Genomic DNA, 24012 nt, shown 5'->3' on the forward strand with positions numbered 1-24012 from the left:
TCCGACGCAGCCTGCACCTCACCGAGGGAACCGGCAGCATTGTTTGCTTAAAATTCGCGCTTTAACCTCCTTACGTGAAGTCCCGGCTTGTGATTGGTCGCGCGCCGCCCATGTGGCCGCGACGCGACCAATCACAGCAAGCCGTGACGTAATTTCAGGTCCTTCAGGATTTTAAAATTACGTTCCGGCTTTGTGATTGGTCGCGTCGCGGCCACATGGGCGACGCGACCAATCACAAGCTGTGACGTCACGGGAGGCTGGACACGCGCGCATTTTAAAATTTATTTTACACATTAATATGGTTCCCAGGGCCTGAAGGAGAGTTTCCTCTCCTTCAGACCCTGGGAACCATCAGGAATACCGTCCGATACATGAGTCCCATTGACTTGTATTGGTATCGGGTATCGGTATCGGATTAGATCCGATACTTTGCCGGTATCGGCCGATACTTTCCGATACCGATACTTTCAAGTATCGGACGGTATCGCTCAACACTAGTGATAACCTTTATCCAGCAGTGGGTGCACCGAATCCCCACAATTTTCCCACTCACTCCCATGACAGGGGGACACTCAAGGGGTTCAATCCTGGTGTCCTTCGTATACTCTAAAGCTGTAGGTGTACCCTGACGTCGCCGACACTGACAGCGGGTGCGATGACGTCACTGCCTGGCGCCCGCTGTCAGGAGATCAGCGGGAGCAGCGCAGGAACCAGGAAGAAGAGAGGTATTTATTTATTTTTTATAGGTGATGCCGCCTTATTACAGTGTCTGCCTATGGGGATCTGACCCCTTATTACAGGGTCTGCCTATGGGGGTACTGCCTTATTACAGGGTCTGACTATGGGGGGCTGCCTTATTACAGGGTCTGCCTATGGGGGGCTGCCTTATTACAGGGTCTGCCTATGGGGGGCTGCCTTATTACAGGGTCTGACTATGGGGGCTGCCTTATTACAGGGTCTGCTTATAGGGGTGCTGCCTTTTTACAGGGTCTGCCTATAGGGGTGCTGCCTTATTACAGGGTCTGCCTATTGGGGTGCTGCCTCATTACAGGGTCTGCCTATGTGTGCTGCCTTATTACAGGGTCTGCTTATAGGGGTGCTGCCTTATTACAGGGTCTGCCTATAGGGGGTGCTACCTTATTACAGGGTCTGACTATGGGGCTGCCTTATCACAGGGTCTGCCTATAGGGGGCTGCCCTATTACAGGGTCTGCCTATAGGGGTGCTGCCTTGTTACAGGGTCTGACTATGGGGGTGCTGCCTTATTACAGGGTATGACTATGGGGGTGCTGCCTTATTACAGGATCTGCCTATAGGGGTGCTGCCTTATTACAGGGTCTGACTATAGGGGGCTGCCTTATTACAGGGTCTGCCTATAGGGGGCTGCCTTATTACAGGGTCTGCCTATAGGGGTGCTGCCTTATTACAAGGTCTGACAATGGGGGTGCTGCCTTATTACAGGGTCTGCCTATAGGGGTGCTGCCTTATTACAGGGTCTGCCTATAGGTGTGCTGCCTTATTACAGGGTCTGATTATGGAGGCTGCCTTATTACAGGGTCTGCCTATAGGGGGCTCCCTTATTATAGGGTCTGCCTATAGGGGGCTGCCTTATTACAGGGTCTGACTATGGGGGTGCTGCCTTATTACAGGTTCTGCCTATAGGGGTGCTGCCTTATTACAGGGTCTGACTATGGGGGCTGCCTTATTACAGGGTCTGCCTATAGGGGTGCTTCCTTATTACAGGTCTGACTATGGGGCTGCCTTATTACAGGGTCTGCCTATCAGGGGCTGCCTTATTACAGGATCTGCCTATAGGGGTGCTGCCTTATTACAGGGTCTGACTATAGGGGTGCTGCCTTATTATAGGGTCTGACTATGGGGGTGCTGCCTTATTACAGGGTCTGCCTATGGGGGTGCTGCCTTATTACAGGGTCTGCCTATATGGGGGTGCTGCCTTATTACAGTGTCTGCCTATGGAGACTGCCTTATGCTATAGTCTGCCTATGGGGAGTGCATTATACTATATTGTGGACTATTTGGTGCATTATGCTACTGTATATGGAGGCAATCTAGGGGGCCATCATACAATATGGAGATTACAGTGTGGGGGTCATTATCCAGTGTTGGAGCCATCAAACAGTTTGGGGGCTACTAAGGGGTCAGTATACTGTGTGGGTGGTACTATACAGTGAGGGGGCATTATACTGTGTATAAGAGAGCATCATACTGTGTATAGGGAAGCTGTACAGGGGGAGACTCGGGACATTATTAAATGTAAAGTGGGCACTTATTCTTATAGGGGAACTCAGGTTTATGTGGCTATCAAAGGGGCACACAGGGCAATACTACTTTCTATGGGGCAAAATATGGGCACTGTTTTCTAGGGCACTTGCACCTGGCATTACTATATTATAGAGGGGTGCTTTAGAATTTAGAGGGCACAGAAAACCACACAGCAGGTGCAGTAATAGGGTCACATACGGCAGCAGCGGCTCAGTATTGGGGTATCAGGTGCAGTAATAGGGTCACATACGGCAGCAGCGGCTCAGTATTGGGGTAACAGGTGCAGTAATAGGGTCACATACAGCAGCAGCGGCTCAGTATTGGGGGTATCAGGGGCAGTAATAGGGACACATACGGCAGCAGCGGCTCAGTATTGGGGTATCAGGAGCAGTAATAGTGACACATACGGCAGCAGCGGCTCAGTATTGGGGTATCAGGTGCAGTAATAGGGACACATACGGCAGCAGCGGCTCAGTATTGGGGTATCAGGTGCAGTAATAGGGACACATACGGCAGCAGCGGCTCAGTATTGGGGTATCAGGTGCAGTAATAGGGACACATACGGCAGCAGTGGCTCAGTATTGGGATATCAGGTGCAGTAATAGAGACACATACGGCAGCAGCGGCTCAGTATTGGGATATCAGGTGCAGTAATAGGGTCACATATGGCAGCAGCGGCTCAGTATTGGGGTATCAGGTGCAGTAATAGGGACACATACGGCAGCAGTGGCTCAGTATTGGGATATCAGGTGCAGTAATAGAGACACATATGGCAGCAGCGGCTCAGTATTGGGATATCAGGTGCAGTAATAGGGTCACATATGGCAGCAGCGGCTCAGTATTGGGGTATCAGGTGCAGTAATAGGGACACATACGGCAGCAGCGGCTCAGTATTGGGATATCAGGTGCAGTAATAGGGTCACATATGGCAGCAGCGGCTCAGTATTGGGATATCAGGTGCAGTAATAGGGTCACATATGGCAGCAGCGGCTCAGTATTGGGATATCAGGTGCAGTAATAGGGTCACATATGGCAGCAGCGGCTCAGTATTGGGGTATCAGGTGCAGTAATAGGGTCACATATGGCAGCAGCGGCTCAGTATTGGGATATCAGGTGCAGTAATAGGGTCACATATGGCAGCAGCGGCTCAGTATTGGGATATCAGGTGCAGTAATAGGGTCACATATGGCAGCAGCGGCTCAGTATTGGGGTATCAGGTGCAGTAATAGGGTCACATATGGCAGCAGCGGCTCAGTATTGGGGTATCAGGTGCAGTAATAGGGTCACATATGGCAGCAGCGGCTCAGTATTGGGGTATCAGGTGCAGTAATAGGGTCACATACGGCAGCAGCGGTTCAGTATTTGGGATATCAGCAGGATGAGGAGTTTGTGCAGGTTGGGGATAGATGGTGATGGGGCTGGAATATGAGAAGTGAAATGTGTCTTTGTTGTATTCTCTGCAGGTGAGTCGTTGCTGGAAGAAATTGTCATGTTGGTCTGGGCCAGATGGAAAAGACAGGAAAAATGAACGATTCCATCAGAAAGAACGTCAGCAATAAGACATTATCTGTAACGGTACTGTGATCTATGTTCTGTAGGGCTGGTATCTACCACTGACCATATGGCGGTAATATCCATATTGGTCTTTATATAGAGATTATCTTCAGTAACAACGCGGTCATCTGCTGAGGTTCTCCTCCACTATTAGGGTGCGTCACCGAGTTGTAATCAAAATTACCTTTCAATTTCATGAAGATTTAATAAAGCTGTCTTTTGAGATAGGTGAGTGCATTCCACTTTTTCTTCTCTTCATACTATGGAACAAATCTGGTCTTCTATGGAGTTGCACCCGGAATCTTATAATGTGGCTGTTTTTTGACAAAAATGACTTAAAAATACCGGCTTTCATTCAATTAATACGTTTTGGGCAGTGCCGTTCACTTTTGTCTTTGTTTCTGCTATATATATATATATATATATATATATATATATATATATATATATATATATATATATATATATATATATATATATATATATATATATAATATATATATGAGTGTGTGATAAATCTGCCGTCTATTTCTATGAATACATGTGTATATACCGAATCTATAGTAACGTGTAGCACGTCGCTCATGACTTCCCTCATCACTGGCTTTCCTCCCTCAGCCCCAGTCACTCAGGAGTCGGACAGCTCCAGCGCCTTGGGCGGGAAACTCGCCTCCTTCTGACTCCTGCCAGTGCGGCTGAGGGACGACCAGTAGTCATGGCTAGAACAGTCGCTCACTACGGCTGCCGCGGAGAGCGCGGGGCCGGGATAGCTCTGCAGCTTGTCACCGTCTCCGAGTGGGAGGAGAGGAACGGGAGGAAGCGGCACAGAGGAACAGGCTCCGAGGACAGCGCTAACATGGCCCCCACAGCTGTGAGGATGAGGAGAAACCGTTCCCCAGAGATCCCATTTGTGAATGCGCCCATAGCTGCCCACACAGAGAAGTCAGGACTAAAAGAAGGGGAGCAGCTACCCGGTGTGTAACGCCTATACATCATGGACCCATGCACCCAGCACTATAGTTAGTGTACAGCAGAGCAGGTCACGGCCAACTGTAACCTCATTACTCAGAACCACAGAGATGGACGCCGCCTTGTGTTCTGTGGAGAAATTGTACAACCTGTAAACTTTCCTCACAAAAGGTTTACGCCACCATCTTTTCAGTTGCAGTAATGACCAAAAGTGGACATCACTAGGACCAATGTGATTCTGCGGGGCATTCTTTTTGGCCTATACGCCTACTGGAAAGGGGCACCCCAATGTAGTAGAGTGCATCTGAGTGTCGGCATCCAGTAGCCGTGTAGCCCAGAAAATGATGCACCACACAAAGCACGTTGAGTCGGTCGGCACCTTTATAGTCAATGGCCCGGTTGGCGCATATGCCTGAAACCCATTTTGCGGGAGGTTCGGACGTAAGACCCAACAGGACCACTGGACATGGCGGAGAACACAATGTGACAGCAGCCTAAGGGAAACTGATGTGGTCCAGGCAGCATTAATCACACATGTATGTTTTACTCACAAACACTGCAGAGAAATTGCACTTTGAGAAGCCAGCCGGGGATATGTGTCTTGGATTACTAGTCCATGGCAGGTCATTGCGGCTTCTCCCTGACCGGCAGGTCACTGCGGCTTCTCCCTGACCGGCAGGTCACTGCACCTACTCCCTGACTGGCAGATCACTGCTGCTTCTCCCTGACTGGCAGATCACTGCTGCTTCTCCCTGACTGGCACTCTGGCAGATCACTGCTGCTCCTCCCTGACTGGCAGGTCACTGCGGCTTCTTTCTTACTGGCAGGTCACTGCAGCTACTCCCTGACTGGCAGATCACTGCTGCTTCTCCCTGACTGGCAGATCACTGCTGCTCCTCCCTGACTGGCAGGTCACTGCGGCTTCTCCCTGACTGGCAGGTCACTGCGGCTTCTCCCTGACCGACAGGTCACTGCGGCTTCTCCCTGACCGGCAGGTCACTGCGGCTTCTCCCTGACCGGCAGGTCACTGCGGCTTCTCACTTACTGGCAGGTCACTGCGGCTTCTCCCTGACGGGCAGGTCACTGCGGCTTCTCCCTGACTGGCAGGTCACTGCGGCTTCTCCCTTAGGCTGGGTTCACATTGCGTTAACAGCAGCCCGTTCAACACATACGTTAACGGGCTGCTGTTAACGCAAGTGCCGGTATGGCTGTCCGCTAGCGCAGATAGAGCATCTGCTAGCTCTATCTGCGCTAGCGGTGACGGACCCGGAAACGCTGCAGCCCGCGTCTCAGGGTCCGTCACTCAATGACGGAGCATCGCGTTATGCCGCAGTGTAACATAGTCCGTTTAACGGACGCACAGAACGCAATGTGAACCCAGCCTTACTAGCAGGTAACTGTGGCTTCTCCCTGACCGGCAGGTCACTGCGGCTTCTCCCTTACCAGCAGGTAACTGACTAGCAGGTAACTGCGGCTTCTCCCTGACCGGCACGTCACTGCGGCTTCTCCCTGACTGGCAGGTCTCTCCTTACAACCCATAGGTCTCTCCTTAAGAATGTATGGTATATGGATAGACCTGTTTGTCTTGAAGGTGAGGTGAGAAGTCACCCGGAACCAGCCACGGACTAGTTGCACTAAGGCTAGGTTCACATTTGCGCTTGAGTCTGCAGCGTTTTGTACGCAACCGCACACACATGGCAAAACGCATAATAACGCTGCATTTTTTATCCGAATCAACTTACGCATGACGGATAAAAAATGCAACGTTTGCATGTGTTTGCCTTTATGCGCATACGTTTGTTATGAAAACATTTCTCAAGGAGAATTCCCCTGACGCAAGCAACGCCCAATGGGCGTGGTTCATGGGATTTCTGTATATAGACCCTTGTGCAAATGCAAGCGAACGCATGTCCTTGCGTTCCTATGCATTCCCATAGACTGTAATGCGTTGTTTTGAAGCACTCCTTCCACCAGTGTCCGCATGGTGCATCATGGTGCGTCAGTTGCGCCCAGCTGTACACCACGAAAATACGCATGCGTAAGCAAACGCAGGTGAACGCATGCAAATGCATGTACCTGCGTCTACAATGTAAAAGATAGGAAATCAAGACGCATGCGGATGTATTCGTCAGAAACGCTGTGGATACAACCACAAATGTGATACCAGCCTAACACAACCATTGTCTGAATCATTATACCTACATGTTTACTTTTAAAAAAAAAAAAAAATATTTGTGTAATCATTTTCTGAGACCCATAACTTTTTTATTTTTCCATTGATGGGCAACTTGTATGACGGCTTGTTTTTGGTGTGCTCACATTTTTATTGATGTAAGTTTGGGGTACATATGATGCTCACATTTTTATTGATGTAAGTTTGGGGTACATATGACATTTGATGTCAAACAGCTGCAAGACATGCAGCCGCGAGGGCTTGAGCATATTTTTTTTACCACGCCAAAGTCACTCAAAACCCGAGAATGCCTGGATAACACGTTATCCCAGCACGTTCGCTCATCACTCACTATAGATAGTGACTTCTTATTGTTTTTTTGTTTTAGGAAGTTCATGAACCAAGAAATGACAATTCTAGCATTTCATTTTTTTTTCTCTTTTTTGTCATTTAATGTACTAATGTATAGGTTAATGTTCAGACTATGCTCTAGCAACCTCATGGTCAGACACAGCCATTACACAGCACACAGCAGGGGCACATTTATAACATTATCTCAGCACAAAAACATTTTTTAACACATCCAATTGTTGAACTAATTATTATTTCAAGATCTTTGATTAAAATGTGCTTTGTTAGCTGGAAAAAATCTTTAACTCCTTCACGAAATATGATCTATGGTACATTTACGTCATACCGTATGTTGTGTCCCTGACATTGATGCGGTGTCGCTCGCTGAACCCGTATCTTTTCCGTCTGATGGCTGATTTAATCAGCTGTCATCTGCCTCTGACAGCGGCATTTATGACACATTGGGGTTCGTCATTCCACATTCCCGCGATGTGATCGTGGGGCGCTAATGGGTTGCCAAGGTAGCCAAGGGTTTTCTGAAGACCTGTGTGCTTTGATGATGATTCTCCTAAGAATGCCAGTGTCTAGTTGGTGTTCATAAGAGATAGTGATTTTTGGCATACATAGCACTGCGATGTATAGAACTAGTGATCAGACAGTCGCAGCTTAAAGTCCTCCACAGATACTAACAAATACAGTTAAAAGTGAAAAAGAAATGGTTTTAAAAATATAAAAGCAAAAAAACATACAAAAGTTCAAATTACCCTCCTTTTGCCTCATTAAAAATAAAACCATTTTTTTTACAAATTTCTGATTATGTTTTCACCACTGAAATGAAAAAAACTCTATACATACATTGGGTATCTGCAAAATCGTACTGACCTGGATAATCATTTTCCCAGATCAGTTTTACCATATAATCAACATTGTAAACAACAAAAAAAATTGTTGTGGAATTGCTCTTTTATTTGCAATTTCGCAGCATGTGATAAATTTCAAATTTCATGGTGACATTCAATCAAGAGTACAACTCATCCCTTAAAAAAACAAGGCCTCGTATGGTTATGTGGACTAAAAAATAAAAACTTATGGCTCTTGGAATAAGAGGAGGGAAAAACGGAAACTGGCCGTGGCGTGAAAGTCTTAAGTATATCCTGTATATCTCTAATAAAGTATATGATGGTTGTAAGTGGCATTGGACAATGTGAAGGTACATTGTGGTATCGTAAACTCTTAAGAGTATATACAGTACAGACAAAAACTTTGGACACACCTTCTCACCTTTCTACCATTGGACGTACTATTCCGTCCATGTGGGGTGGGCCCTACTTACCAAGGATGGAATAGTATGTCCAGAGCGATCGGCCGCGCTCACGGGGGGAGTGCGGCCGGATGTCAGCTGACTATCGCAGCTGACATCCGTCACTATGTGCCAGGAGCGGTCACTGACCGCCCCCGGCACATTAACCCCCGGCACACTGTGATCAAACATGATCGCAGTGTTCCGGCGGTATAGGGAAGCATTGCGCAGGGAGGGGGCTCCCTGCGTGCTTCCCTGAGACCCTCGGAGCAACGCGATGTGATCGCATTGCTGCGAGGGTCTCTTATCTCCTCCTCCCTGCAGGCCCAGATCCAAAATGGCTGCGGGGCTGCATCCGGGTCCTGCAGGGAGGTGGCTTTACAGCGCCTGCTCAGAGCAGGCGCCGGGAAGCCTCCCTGCTGTGCATGTCAGATCGCTGATCTGATACAGTGCACAGCAAAGTGTCAGATCAGCGATCTGTCAATTTATTGTGATGTCCCCCCTGAGGCAAAGTAAAAAAAAAAAAATTACATGTGTGAAAAAAAAAAATCCTAAATAAATAATAATAATAATAATAATAAAAAAAAACAATAAAAGTACACATATTTAGTATTGCCGCGTCCGTAACGACCCAACCTATAAAACTGTCCCACTAGTTAACACCTTCAGTGAACACCGTTAAAAAAAACAAAAAAAAACAAGGCAAAGAACAACGCTTTATTATACCGCCGAACGAAAAGTAGAATAATAAGCAATCAAAAAGACAGATATAAATAACCATGGTACCGCTGAAAACGTCATCTTGTCCTGCAAAAAAAGAGCCGCGATACAGCATCATCAGCGAAAAAATAACAAAGTTATAGTCCTCAGAATAAAGCGATGCAAAAATAATTATTTTTTCTATAAAATAGTTTTTATCGTATAAGAGCGCCAAAACATAAAAAAATGATATAAATGAGGTATCGCTGTAATCGTACTGACCCGAAGAATAAAACTACTTTATCCATTTTACCAAATGCGGAACGGTATAAGCGCCCCCCCCCCAAAAGAAATTCATGAATAGCTGGTTTTTGGTCATTCTGCCTCACAAAAATCGGAATAAAAAGCGATCAAAAAATGTCATGTACCCGAAAATGTTACTAATAAAAACATCAACTCATCCCGCAAAAAACAAGACCTCACATGATTCTGTGGACCAAAATATGGAAAAATTATAGCCCTCAAAATGTGGTAACGCAAAAAATATTTTTTGCAATAAAAAGCGTCTTTTAGTGTGTGACGGCTGCCAATCATAAAAATTCGCTAAAAAACCCGCTATAAAAGTAAATCAAACCCCCCTTCATCACCCCCTTAGGGAAAAATTAAAAAAATGTATTTATTTCCATTTTCCCGTTAGGGTTAGGGCTAGGGTTAGTGTTAGGGCTGGGGTTAGGGTTGGGGCTAGGGTTGGGGCTAGGGTTAGGGCTACAGTTAGGGACGGGGCTAAAGTTAGGGTTAGGTTTGGGGCCAGGGTTAGGGTTGGGGCTAAAGTTAGGGTTAGGGTTTGGATTACATTTACGGTTGGGAATAGGGTTGGGATTAGGGTTAAGGGTGTGTCAGGGTTAGGGTTTCAGTTACAATTGGGGGGTTTCCACTGTTTAGGCACATCAGGGGCTCTCCAAACGCGACATGGCGTCCGATCTCAATTCCAGCCAATTCTGTGTTGAAAAAGTAAAACAGTGCTCCTTCCCTTCCGAGCTCTCCCGTGTGCCCAAACAGGGGTTTAAAACACCCCAACATATGGGGTATCAGCGTACTCAGGACACATTGGACAACAAGTTTTGGGGTCCAATTTCTCCTGTTACCCTTGGGAAAATACAAAACTGGGGGCTAAAAGATAATTTTTGTGGAAAAAAAAAGGATTTTTTATTTTCACGGCTCTGCGTTATAAAATGTAGTGAAACACTTGGGGGTTCAAAGTTCTCACAACACATTTAGATAAGTTCCTTGGAGGGTCTAGATTCCAATATGGGGTCACTTGTGGGGGGTTTCTACTGTTTAGCTACATCAGGGGCTCTGCAAATGTAACGTGATGCCTGCAGACCAATCCATCTAAGTCTGCATTCCAAATGGCGCTCCTTCCCTTCCGAGCTCTGCCATGCGCCCAAATGGTGGTTCCCCCCCACATATTGGGTATCAGCGTACTCAGGACAAATTGGACAACAACTTTTGGGGTTCAATTTCAACTGTTACCCTTGGAAAAATACAAAACTGGGGGCTAAAAAATAATTTTTGTGGAAATTTTTTTATTTTATTTTCATGGCTCTGCGTTATAAACTGTAGTGAAACACTTGGGGGTTCAAAGTTCTCACAACACATCTAGATAAGTTCCTTGGGGTCTAGTTTCCAATATGGGGTCACTTGTGGGGGGTTTCTACTGTTTAGGTACATTAGGGGCTCTGCAAACGCAATGTGATGCCTGCAGACCATTCCATCTAAGTCTGCATTCCAAATGACGCTCCTTGCCTTCCGAGCTCTCCCATGCGCCCAAACGGTGGTTCCCTCCACATATGGGGTATCAGCGTACTCAGGACAAATTGGACAACTTTTGTGGTCCAATTTCTTCTCTTACCCTTGGGAAAATACAAAACTGGGGGCTAAAAAATAATTTGTGTGGGAAAATTTTTTATTATTATTTTGACCGCTCTACATTATAAACTTCTGTGAAGCACTTGGTGGGTCAAAAGTCAAACGGCGCTCCTTCCCTTCCAAGCTCTCCCTTGCGCCCAAACAGTGGTTTACTCCCACATATGGGGTATCAGCGTACTCAGGACAAATTGTACAACAACTTTTGTGGTCCAATTTCTTCTCTTACCCTTGGGAAAATAAAAAATTAGGGGCGAAAAGATCATTTTTGTGAAAAAATATGATTATTTTTACGGCTCTGCATTATAAACTTCTGTGAATCACTTAATGGGTCAAAGTGCTCACGACACATCTAGATAAGTTCCTTAGGGGGTCTACTTTCTAAAATGTTGTCACTTGTGGGTGGTTTCAATGTTTAGGCACATCAGTGGCTCTCCAAACGCAACATGGCGTCCCATCTCAATTCCTGTCAATTTTGCATTGAAAAGTCAAACAGCGCTCCTTCCCTTCTGAGCTCTCCCTTGCGCCCAAACAGTGGTTTACCCCCACATATGGGGTATCGGCGTACTCAGGACAAATTGTACAACAACTTTTGGGGTCCAATTTCTTCTCTTTCCACTGGAAAATAAAATAAATTGGAGCTGAAGTAAATTTTTTGTGAAAAAAAGTTAAATGTTCATTTTTATTTAAACATTCCAAAAATTCCTGTGAAACACCTGAAGGGTTAATAAACTTCTTGAATGTGGTTTTGAGCACCTTGAGGGGTGCAGTTTTTAGAATGGTGTCACACTTGGTTATTTTCTATCATATAGACCCCTAAAAATGACTTCAAATGAGATGTGGTCCCTAAAAAAAATGGTGTTGTAAAAATGAGAACTTGCTGGTCAACTTTTAACCCTTATAACTCCCTAACAAAAAAAAATTTTGATTCCAAAATTGTGCTGATGTAAAGTAGACATGTGGGAAATGTTATTTATTAAGTATTTTGTGTGACATATCTCTGTGATTTAATTTCATAAAAATTCAAAGTTGGAAAATTGCGAAATTTTCGACGAATTTCCGTTTTTTCACAAATAAACGCAGGTTATATTAAAGAAATTTTACCACTATCATGAAGTACTATATGTCACAATATAACATTGTCAGTATCACCGGGATCCGTTGAAGCGTTCCAGAGTTATAACCTCATAAAGGGACAGTGGTTAGAATTGTAAAAATTGGCCCGGTCATTAACGTGCAAACCACCATCCTTGGGGGTAAAGGGGTTAAAGATTCTTCTGTATTTTCATGACTATGAAAATTGTACATTCACACTGAAGGCATCAATACTATGAATTAACACATGTGGAATTATATACTTAACAAAAAAGTGTGAGACAACTGAAAATATGTCTTATATTCTAGGTTCTTCAAAGTAGCCACCTTTTGCTTTGATGACTGCTTTGCACACTCTTGGCATTCTTTTGATGAGCTTCAAGAGGTAGTCATCGGGAATGGTTTTCATTTCACAGGTGTGCCCTGTCAGGTTTAGTAAGTGGGATTTCTTGCCTTATAAATGGGGTTGGGACCATCAGTTGTGTTGTGCAGAAGTCTGGTGGATACACAGCTGATAGTCTACCTCTTGAAGCTCATCAAGAGAATGCCAAGAGTGTGCAAAGCAGTCATCAAAGCAAAAGGTGGCTACTTTGAAGAACATAAGAATAGAACATTAGAATATAAGACATAATTTCAGTTGTTTCACACTTTTTTGTTAAAGGGAACCTATCACCCCATTTTTTAAAGATTAGATAAAAATAGTGTGAAATAGGGGCAGAGCTGGGCTTTACATTAGTGCCTTTTTGGTGCCTTTACACCCCCGTTAGGCTGCCGAAATACCTTTGTGAAGTGGCCGTTTTGTCCTGTCACTCAAGTTGGTCAGGTCGGATGGGCGTGGTCACAGCGCTGTTTCTCCCCCAGATCAGGCTCATCATTACGTTTGTGGCGTAGTGGTGTGCGCATGTCCAAAGAGAAGATCCTGTTGTGTATCCGCTTTTTGGGCTCCCCTGGTGGTTGCTGGTGGTACTGGTGACTTGTTTGCACTTTGCTGCTTCTGTTCACCTGCTTCCATCAGTGTTTGGGAGTTTCCTATTTAGCCTTGCTCTCCAGCCATTTCCTTGCCGGTCATCATTGTAACCAGAGCCTTCGGTTGCATGTTCCTGCTACTAGTCTGCTGATCAGCTAAGTGGACTTTGTCCTTTTGTTTTGTACCTTTTGTCCAGTTTGCAGTTTTTGTAATTCTCTGTAGCTGGAAGCTCTTGCGGGCTGAAATTGCCACTCCTGTGTCATGAGTTGACACAGGAGTCTTAAAGTAATTTCAGGATGGTTTTTGAAAGGGTTTTCAGTTGACCGTGAAGTCCTCTTTTGTATCCTTCTGCTATCTAGTAAGTGGACCTCTCTTTGCTAAATCTACTTTCATACTGTGTATGTCTTTTCCTCTTAATTCACCGTTATTACATGTGGGGGGCTGCTATCATCTTTTGGGGTATTTCCCTAGAGGTAAGCCAGGTCTGTTTCTTCCTCTACCAGGCGTAGTTAGTCCTCCAGCTGGCGCGTGGCATATAGGAAGCCGTAGGTATGCTCCCTGGCTACTGTTAGTTGTGTGGTAGATTTAGCTCACGGTCAACTCGAGTTTCCATCACCCGAGAGCTCGTTCGTTACTTATATGTTTCTTACGTTCCCTTGCCATTGGGAACCATGACTGTATGACCGGCCTGTGTTAAACTTATTGGCAGAAGAAAGGAGAGAAAAAAGAAGTCTGTAAATTTTTTTTTTTTTCCCTTTTTCCCCTATGCTTGCTCCATAGTTGGATCAGTTGTATTTCAGCTTTAATTACAGCCTTTGCCTTTCTCTCCTTATAATCCTTGAGTGGCTCTGAGCTCACCTGTTTAAAGATGGATCCTCAGAGTTTGGCTGCAGGTTTAAATAATCTTGCTACGAAGGTTCAAAATTTACAAGATTTTGTTATACATGCTCCTATTTCTGAACCTAAAATCCCTACACCAGAGGTGTTTTCCGGAGATAGATCTCGGTTTTTGAATTTCAAATATAATTGTAAATTATTCCTTTCTCTCAGACCTCACTCCTCAGGAGATCCTGTCCAGCAGGTTAAGATTGTAATCTCTTTGCTGCGAGGTGACCCTCAAAATTGGGCATTTTCATTGGCACCAGGGGATCCTGCGTTGCTCAATGTGGATGCGTTTTTCCTGGCTTTAGGGTTGCTTTATGAGGAACCTAATTTGGAGATTCAAGCTGAAAAAGCTTTGATAGCCCTATCTCAAGGGCAAGATGAAGCGGAGATATACTGCCAAAAATTTCGTAGGTGGTCTGTGCTTACTCAGTGGAATGAGTGCGCCTTAGCGGCAAATTTCAGAGAGGGCCTTTCTGATGCCGTTAAAGATGTTATGGTTGGGTTCCCTGCGCCTACAGGTCTGAATGAGTCCATGACAATGGCAATTCAGATTGATCGGCGTTTGCGGGAGCGCAAACCCGTGCACCATTTGGCGGTATCTTCTGAAGAGACGCCAGAGAAAATGCAATGTGACAGAGTTATGTCCAGAAGCGAGCGGCAGAATTATAGGCGTAAAAATGGGTTATGCTTCTATTGTGGTGATTCTGCTCATGTTATATCGGCATGCTCTAAGCGTACTAGGAAGGTTGACAAGTCCATTTCAATTGGCACTTTACAGTCCAAATTTATTTTGTCTGCAACCTTGATTTGTTCATTATCAGTTATTACCGTGGATGCCTATGTGGACTCTGGCGCCGCTCTGAGTCTTATGGACTGGTCCTTTGCCAGGCGCTGTGGGTTTGATTTAGAGCCTCTGGAAGTCCCTATACCTCTGAAGGGTATTGATTCTACACCTTTGGCTTGTAATAAACCACAGTTCTGGACGCAAGTGACTATGCGTATGACTCCAGACCATCAGGAGGTGATTCGCTTCCTTGTGTTGTACAATTTACATGATGTTTTGGTGCTTGGATTACCATGGTTACAGTCTCATAACCCAGTCCTTGACTGGAAGGCTATGTCTGTGTTAAGCTGGGGATGTCGGGGGGCTCATGGGGACACTCCTATGGTGTCCATTTCGTCATCTATTCCATCTGAGATTCCAGCATTTTTGTCTGATTATCGTGATATTTTTGAAGAGCCTAAGATTGGTTCACTCCCTCCTCACAGGGATTGTGATTGCGCCATAGATCTGATTCCTGGCAGTAAATTTCCAAAGGGTCGTTTGTTTAACCTGTCTGTACCTGAACATGCTGCTATGCGCGAGTATATTAAGGAGTCCCTGGAAAAGGGACATATTCGTCCTTCTTCATCACCTTTAGGAGCCGGTTTTTTCTTTGTCTCTAAAAAGGATGGCTCTCTGAGGCCTTGTATTGATTATCGTCTCCTGAATAAAATTACAGTCAAATATCAGTATCCGTTGCCTTTGCTGACTGATTTGTTTGCTCGCATAAGGGGGGCTAAGTGGTTCTCTAAGATTGATCTTCGTGGGGCGTATAATTTGGTGCGAATTAAGCAGGGGGATGAGTGGAAGACCGCATTTAATACGCCTGAGGGCCATTTTGAGTATTTGGTAATGCCTTTCGGCCTTTCTAATGCACCTTCTGTCTTTCAGTCCTTAATGCATGATATTTTCCGTGAATATTTGGATAAATTTATGATTGTGTACTTGGATGATATTTTGATTTTTTCTGATGACTGGGAGTCTCATGTTCAGCAGGTCAGGAGGGTTTTTCAGGTTTTGCGGGAGAATTCTTTGTGTGTAAAGGGTTCAAAGTGTGTTTTTGGGGTTCAAAAAATTTCATTTTTGGGGTATATTTTTTCCCCTTCTTCTATTGAGATGGACCCTGTCAAGGTTCGGGCTATTTACGACTGGACGCAGCCTACTTCTCTGAAGAGTCTCCAGAAATTCTTGGGCTTTGCTAATTTTTATCGTCGATTTATAGCTGGTTTTTCTGGTGTTGCTAAACCTCTGACGGATTTGACTAAAAAGGGTGCTGATGTTGCCAATTGGTCCCCTGCTGCCGTGGAGGCCTTTCGGGAGCTTAAGCGCCGCTTTTTGTCTGCCCCTGTGTTGCGCCAGCCTGATGTTTCTCTTCCCTTTCAGGTTGAGGTAGATGCTTCGGAGATCGGAGCGGGGGCGGTTTTGTCGCAGAAAAGTTCCAACTGCTCAGTGATGAGACCTTGTGCGTTCTTTTCGCGAAAATTTTCGGCCGCCGAGCGAAACTATGATGTTGGTAATCGGGAGCTTTTGGCCATGAAGTGGGCATTTGAGGAGTGGCGTCATTGGCTTGAGGGTGCCAGACATCAGGTGGTAGTTTTGACTGATCACAAGAATTTAATTTATTTGGAGTCTGCCAGGCGCCTGAATCCTAGACAGGCACGTTGGTCGTTGTTCTTTTCCCGGTTTAATTTTGTGGTCTCGTACTTACCGGGTTCTAGGAATGTGAAAGCAGATGCTCTTTCTAGGAGTTTTGAGCCTGACTCTCCTGGGAATTCTGAACCTGCTGGTGTCCTTAAGGATGGAGTGGTTTTGTCTGCTGTCTCTCCAGATTTGCGACGTGCTTTGCAAGAATTTCAGGCGGATAGACCTGATCGTTGTCCGTCTGGTAGACTGTTTGTTCCTGACGAGTGGACCACTAGAGTCATCTCGGAAGTTCATTCTTCTACTCTGGCAGGTCATCCGGGAATTTTTGGCACCAGAGATTTGGTGGCTAGATCCTTCTGGTGGCCTTCCCTGTCTCGAGATGTGCGTGTTTTTGTGCAGTCTTGCGATGTGTGTGCTCGGGCCAAGCCTTGTTGTTCTAGGGCTAGTGGGTTGTTGTTGCCCTTGCCTATTCCGAAGAGGCCTTGGACGCACATCTCTATGGACTTTATCTCGGATCTCCCTGTTTCTCAGAAGATGTCTGTCATCTGGGTGGTGTGTGACCGTTTTTCTAAAATGGTTCATTTGGTGCCATTGCCTAAATTGCCTTCCTCATCTGAGTTGGTCCCTCTGTTTTTTCAAAATGTGGTTCGCTTGCATGGTATTCCGGAAAACATCGTTTCTGACAGGGGTACCCAGTTCGTGTCTAGATTTTGGCGGGCAGTCTGTGCCAGGTTGGGCATTGATTTGTCCTTTTCGTCTGCATTCCATCCTCAGACCAATGGCCAGACGGAGCGAACTAATCAAACTTTGGAGACTTATTTGAGGTGTTTTGTGTCTGCGGATCAGGATGATTGGGTTGCCTTTCTGCCGTTGGCGGAGTTTGCTCTTAATAATCGGGCTAGTTCTGCCACTTTGGTTTCTCCTTTCTTTTGCAATTCAGGGTTTCATCCGCGTTTTTTATCTGGTCAGGTTGAATCTTCGGATTGTCCTGGAGTGGATGCGGTGGTGGATCGGTTGCATCGGATTTGGGGACATGTGGTGGATAATTTGGAATTGTCCCAGGAGAGGACTCAGCAGTTTGCTAACCGTCATCGTCGTGTTGGTCCCCACCTTCGCGTTGAGGACTTGGTGTGGTTGTCTTCCCGTTTTGTCCCTTTGAGGGTTTCTTCTCCCAAATTTAAGCCTCGGTTCATCGGTCCTTATAGGATTTTGGAGATTCTTAACCCTGTTTCCTTTCGTTTGGACCTCCCGGCATCTTTCGCTATCCATAATGTGTTCCATCGGTCGTTGTTGCGGAGATATGAGGTACCGGTGGTTCCTTCTACTGAACCTCCTGCTCCTGTGCTGGTGGAGGGTGAATTGGAGTACGTCGTAGAGAAGATCTTGGACTCCCGTATTTCCAGACGGAGACTTCAATATCTGGTTAAATGGAAAGGCTATGGTCAGGAAGATAATTCTTGGGTAACTGCCTCTGATGTTCATGCCTCGGATTTGGTTCGTGCCTTTCATAGGGCTCATCCAGATCGCCCTGGCGGTTCTTGTGAGGGTTCGGTGCCCCCTCCTTAAGGGGAGGGTACTGTTGTGTATCCGCTTTTTGGGCTCCCCTGGTGGTTGCTGGTGGTACTGGTGACTTGTTTGCACTTTGCTGCTTCTGTTCACCTGCTTCCACCAGTGTTTGGGAGTTTCCTATTTAGCCTTGCTCTCCAGTCATTTCCTTGCCGGTCATCATTGTAACCAGAGCCTTCGGTTGCATGTTCCTGCTACTAGTCTGCTGATCAGCTAAGTGGACTTTGTCCTTTTGTTTTGTACCTTTTGTCCACTTTGCAGTTTTTGTAATTCTCTGTAGCTGGAAGCTCTTGCGGGCTGAAATTGCCACTCCTGTGTCATGAGTTGACACAGGAGTCTTAAAGTAATTTCAGGATGGTTTTTGAAAGGGTTTTCAGTTGACCGTGAAGTCCTCTTTTGTATCCTTCTGCTATCTAGTAAGTGGACCTCTCTTTGCTAAATCTACTTTCATACTGTGTATGTCTTTTCCTCTTAATTCACCGTTATTACATGTGGGGGGCTGCTATCATCTTTTGGGGTATTTCCCTAGAGGTAAGCCAGGTCTGTTTCTTCCTCTACCAGGCGTAGTTAGTCCTCCGGCTGGCGCGTGGCATATAGGAAGCCGTAGGTATGCTCCCTGGCTACTGTTAGTTGTGTGGTAGATTTAGCTCACGGTCAACTCGAGTTTCCATCACCCGAGAGCTCGTTCGTTACTTATATGTTTCTTACGTTCCCTTGCCATTGGGAACCATGACAAGATCCACTGCCCAGGAGATTCAAAACAGCGCGGTCTACGCTATTCGCCGTTTACCGGTGGGCGCGGCCATCTTTCCTGTGGCCGCGCGTGCGCAGATGGAGCGCTCTGCTGCCCGGGGCTTCAGGAAAATGGCCGCCGCGATCTCCATCTGCGCACGCGCGGAATCCCGCGGCCATTTTCCTGAAGCCCCGGGCAGCAGAGCGCTCCATCTGCGCACGCGCGGCCACAGGAAAGATGGCCGCGCCCACCGGTAAACGGCGAATAGCGTAGACCGCGCTGTTTTGAATCTCCTGGGCAGTGGATCTTCTCTTTGGACATGCGCACACCACTACGCCACCAACGTAATGATGAGCCTGATCTGGGGGAGAAACAGCGCTGTGACCACGCCCATCCGACCTGACCAACTTGAGTGACAGGACAATACGGCCACTTCACAAAGGTATTTCGGCAGCCTAACGGGGGTGTAAAGGCACCGAAAAGGCACTAATGTAAAGCCCAGCTCTGCCCCTATTTCACACTATTTTTATCTAATTTTAAAAAAACGGGGTGATAGGTTCCCTTTAAGTATTTAATTCCACATGTGTTAATTCATAGTCTTGATGCCTTCAGTGTGAATGTACAATTTCCATAGTCATGAAAATACAGAAAAATCTTTAAATGAGAAGGTGTGTCCAAACTTTTGGTCTGTACTGTACGTATATACAAGCCATAATATAGTGATGTACAAGGGGTCTACATTTTTACTGATTAACTTTTTTTTCCTTTGCAGGTAATCGTAATAATGACAACACTGATCCTGTGTCTTCTAAATTATGTAGAAAGAAGAGGAAGTTAAGAAAGGTACTGAACATTTGTACAGCATTTTACCTCATTCTAATTTAAGGTATTTATTGCTGACTGGAAATGTCACTTTTTGAGAAAACAAGCTCCGAGCTGACCTTCAACCCCTTCATGACAGGGTGTATTTTAATTTTTGCGGCGTTTAGTTTTTTCTCTCCCCCTTCCAATAACTTTTTTATTTTTCTGTTAACGTAGTCTTACAAAAGCTTGTTTTTTTGTGGAACGAGTTGTAGCATTCCATAACACCATTCATTCATTTTAAAATATAACGTACTGAAAAGCAAAATCATTCCAGAGGGTGGAAAATGATAAAAAAAACGTGATTCCTCCAGGTATGTCCAATTGCTGCTGTTAAATGCAGGTGCAGACAGTTTAACACAGCCGGCACTTGCCCTGTATAGAATGAGTTTAGCTACTGAATTCGTTCCATACGTTCGCTCCTGATATAGCACATAGCTCAGCGTCACACTAGCGTATAATACAGACGACTGCCATGCGAGAAAACATCGCATAGCACTCGGACCAATGTTAATCTACCGTTTTTTTCTCGGCCTTATCCTACGTGTGAGTGAAATCCCAGCGATACTTGTACTTTCTTTGTCGAGAAAGGGTAAAGAATTAAGAGTGAAAAGTTCAGTTTTGGTGAAAGTTTTCAGATTTGTACTAGCGATAGTGATTTTAGGATTTTAAAAATGCAGCCAAATTAACTGTACATAATAAGTTAGATAATCTGTTATCCCAGATGTCCCCGTATTAATTTGCCCATGCATTCTGGGTCCCAGACACCTTACTTCTGGTCCTCTGCTCAACTTTGGCTGCATCCTGTGTTAGCATGACTGGATCAGTGGGTGAAGCCAGCCTGCTAACTTCTATTTTCAATAGCTGCAGTTCACTTCTCTGATGCATAAACTGAGGCGGAGGCTGGCTTAACTATTGAAATTGTTTCTATTCATATTAGAGACCTGGCCAAGCAAATGCTACTTTGCTCAGTTATATTTGTTATTTATATAAGGTACAAAAATTACAATTCAATACATGCAAATCAGACTCTCCACTTAGTCTCATTCTACAGTAGGTAAGGCCCCCACCCCTCAAACACGTATGCTGTATGCTGTGGATATTGTGATGCAACTGCAAGGCATTGACAACGTTGACAAGGTAGCACTCACTGTGTAACACCACAGTGCAAGGTGCGGAGCGTCACTAGGAGGCGTCAGAGTGGTCAGACAGGCCGGTCCGCAACAAGCAGGAGACGAGGTACCAGAAGTTACAGTAGAACACGTAGTCAGACAAGACTGAAGTCAGAGCCAAACAGGAGCACGGTATCCAAAACATGAGACGTAAGACGAAGTCGGGTTACAAGCCAGGGAGTCAAAAGCTGGTCAGGGAACGTGGTACAGAGACGGAAAACAAGAGACGGGGTCAGAGATCAGGCCGAGTCATACACTGTAGGGAATGGGTCTAATACAAAAAAAGAAAGTCAGAGGCAGAAGGAACACCAGGGAATACAGGTCAGCTGCTCCAGCCAGGAAGCATGAACTATCACTGACGCCGGCCAGCAGACTACAGAGGACATAAAAAGCCCAGCCAGCTCCAAATCGAGGCCGCGGGTATTAACTCCCGCATGACCAGTCCAGAGAGGGAACAGCAGCAAATATACTCCGAACTGGATCATGACACATATGCTATAAACTTTTTATATAAACTTTATAGCCAGAATAATATTTTAAAACAAATATGTCACCAGGTTTTTGCTACCCCATCTGAGAGTAGCATGATGTAGAGACAGAGACCCTGATTCCAGTTATATGTCACTTAGTTTGCTGGTTGTTAAAGTTTTGATTAAATACTTTTATCTTCTGTAGTTCTCTGAATGCTGAGCTCTGTATAACCTACCAACTCCACTGATGGGCAGCTTTCTGTGTACACTGTGAATAGGCAGAAAGGTGCCAACTAGTGGTGGAGGTGGGGTTATACACAGTTCATGCATATGGAGGACTAGTCCGCTAGTGATAATCTACTAACAAAACAGTGATTTTATCCAAACTACACTAAGCAAATCAGTAGGTGACAAATCTCTGTAATCAGTGCCTGTCTCGCAGATTAGGTAGCAATAAACTGGTGACAGATACACTTTAACATTATGCTTGTATATTATTTTTGTCTTCAGGAGAGAAATCATCATGTGGTGATGGAACAAATTAAGAATATAGTTAAAGAAAATGAACAACTAAGGATTAGATTGCTGCAATTGAATAAGAAAAGTAAGGAAGGTAAGTGACTCTCGAGATCAATTATGCAACATTAAAGGGAACCTGTCACCCCCAAAATCGATGGTGAGGTAAGCTCACCGACATCAGGGGCTTATCTACAGCATTCTGTAATGCTGTAGATAAGCCCCCAATGTTACCTGAAAGAGGAGAAAAAAACATTAGATTATACTCACCCAGGGGCGGTCCCGCTCCTATGAGCGTCGCAGGTCCGGGCCTCCCATCTTCATTCCATGACGTCCTCTTCTGGTCTTCATGCCGCGGCTCCGGCGCAGGCGTACTTTGTCTGCCCTGTTGAGGGCAGAGCAAAGTACTGCAGTGTGCAGGCGCCGGAAAGGTCAGAGAGGCCCGGCGCCTGCGCACTGCAGTACTTTGCTCTGCCCTCAACAGGGCAGACAAAGTACGCCTGCGCCGGAGCCGCGGCATGAAGACCAGAAGAGGACGTCATGGAATGAAGATAGGAGGCGCCGGAGCGGACCGCGACGCCCATCGGACCGGACCGCACCAGGAACGCCCCTGGGTGAGTATAATATAACCTCTTTTTCTCCTCTTTCAGGTAACATCAGGGGCTTATCTACAGCATTACAGAATGCTGTAGATAAGCCCCTGATGACGGTAGGCGTACCTCATCGATTTTGGGGGTGACAGGTTCCCTTTAAATGATTGGATGCTTTACTAATGCCGCTATATTCTGTATGCTGCACACTAGTGGATAAAGGCAAATCAAAAATATTTATTATCTAGAACAGGAAAAATCGCACACTTGTTAAAATTCAATTTATTTCCAATAGTAAATTAATTACTGTATATATATTATAGATGAACTATAAATTGACAAGAAATGCTTAGTATAATTCAAATTCATTTTAATTTCCTAAATGTAATTGCCCCCAATTCTAAATATTTAGCTATAATTAATAGAAAACTCCAGCGTTGTTTTTTCCGCAGCATGTCAATTCTTTGGGCGAATCTGCAGCATTTCTGCACCCATTGACTTGCATTGAGTCGGGCACTTCCGCAGCAAAACCGCAGATGTAAAAAAGATCTGCTGTTTAGCTGAGGAGGAAACGCTGCAGTTCGGGAGGGGGGAAGAGTGTGAGCGGAGTGTGGGCGGTGACTGTGTGCGTGCGTGTGTGTGTGCGGGCGGGGTCTGCGGGCTGTCTGGGTGGTCTGCGGGCTGTCCGGGGGTCTGCCGTCTCTCTGTGCAGAGTCTGCGGGCTGTCTGGTTGGTCTGCGGGCTGTCCGGGGGTCTGCGGGCACTCCGTGCCAGGTCTGCGGGCTGTCCGGGTGGTCTGCAGGCTGTCTGGGTGGTCTGCGGCCTGTCCAGGTGGTCTGCGGGCTGTCCGGGTGGTCTGCGGCCTGTCCGGGAGGTCTGCGGCCTGTCCGGGTGGTCTGCGGCCTGTCCGGGTGGTCTGCGGCCTGTCCGGGTGTGTGTGACACTGTGTATTTGTGTGTGCATGTGTGTGTGCATGTGTGTGTGCAGGCATCGTCCAATGGGACTACAAGTCCCATCGGGCTATTCCTGCTACAGTGACTGTGAGTCACACATTAGCCAATGATGGGACAGTAGTAGTCCCATCATCCGGCTAATGTGTTGAATGTAAAACCCCCCCCACAAACATACAACATACATACAACATATTACATACAACATACATACTACATACATGCAACATACTACATACATGCAACATACTACAGACTACATACATGCAACATATATACATGCAACATACTACATTCATGCAACATACATGCAACATGCTACATACATTTAACATACTACATACATGCAATATACTACATACATGCAACATACTACATACATGCTACATACATGCAGCATACTACATACATGCAACATACTACATTCATGCAACATGCAACATACTACATACTGTACATGCAACATACATGCAACATACTACATAC

At 45.7% G+C, this 24012-nt stretch overlaps 1 protein-coding gene across 2 annotated transcripts in view; it reads left to right on the forward strand.

Annotated features, from left to right (window-relative positions):
* Positions 1-4478: 4478 nt before the first annotated feature.
* Positions 4479-24012, forward strand: part of LOC143773805 (uncharacterized) — a 52545-nt gene continuing 33011 nt past the window's right edge. The window contains exons 1-3 of one of the 2 annotated variants that reach the window (XM_077261150.1): positions 4479-4810; positions 19740-19810; positions 21981-22083. In XM_077261150.1, the coding sequence (XP_077117265.1) occupies positions 4552-4810; positions 19740-19810; positions 21981-22083 (433 nt within the window). In that variant the 5' untranslated portion in view covers positions 4479-4551. The remainder of the gene's footprint in view (positions 4811-19739; positions 19811-21980; positions 22084-24012) is intronic. The other variant, XM_077261151.1, reaches the window with a different exon arrangement.

Source organism: Ranitomeya variabilis, chromosome 5, assembly GCF_051348905.1.
Source record: "Ranitomeya variabilis isolate aRanVar5 chromosome 5, aRanVar5.hap1, whole genome shotgun sequence".
In the NCBI taxonomy this organism is placed as follows: Eukaryota; Metazoa; Chordata; class Amphibia; order Anura; family Dendrobatidae; genus Ranitomeya; species Ranitomeya variabilis.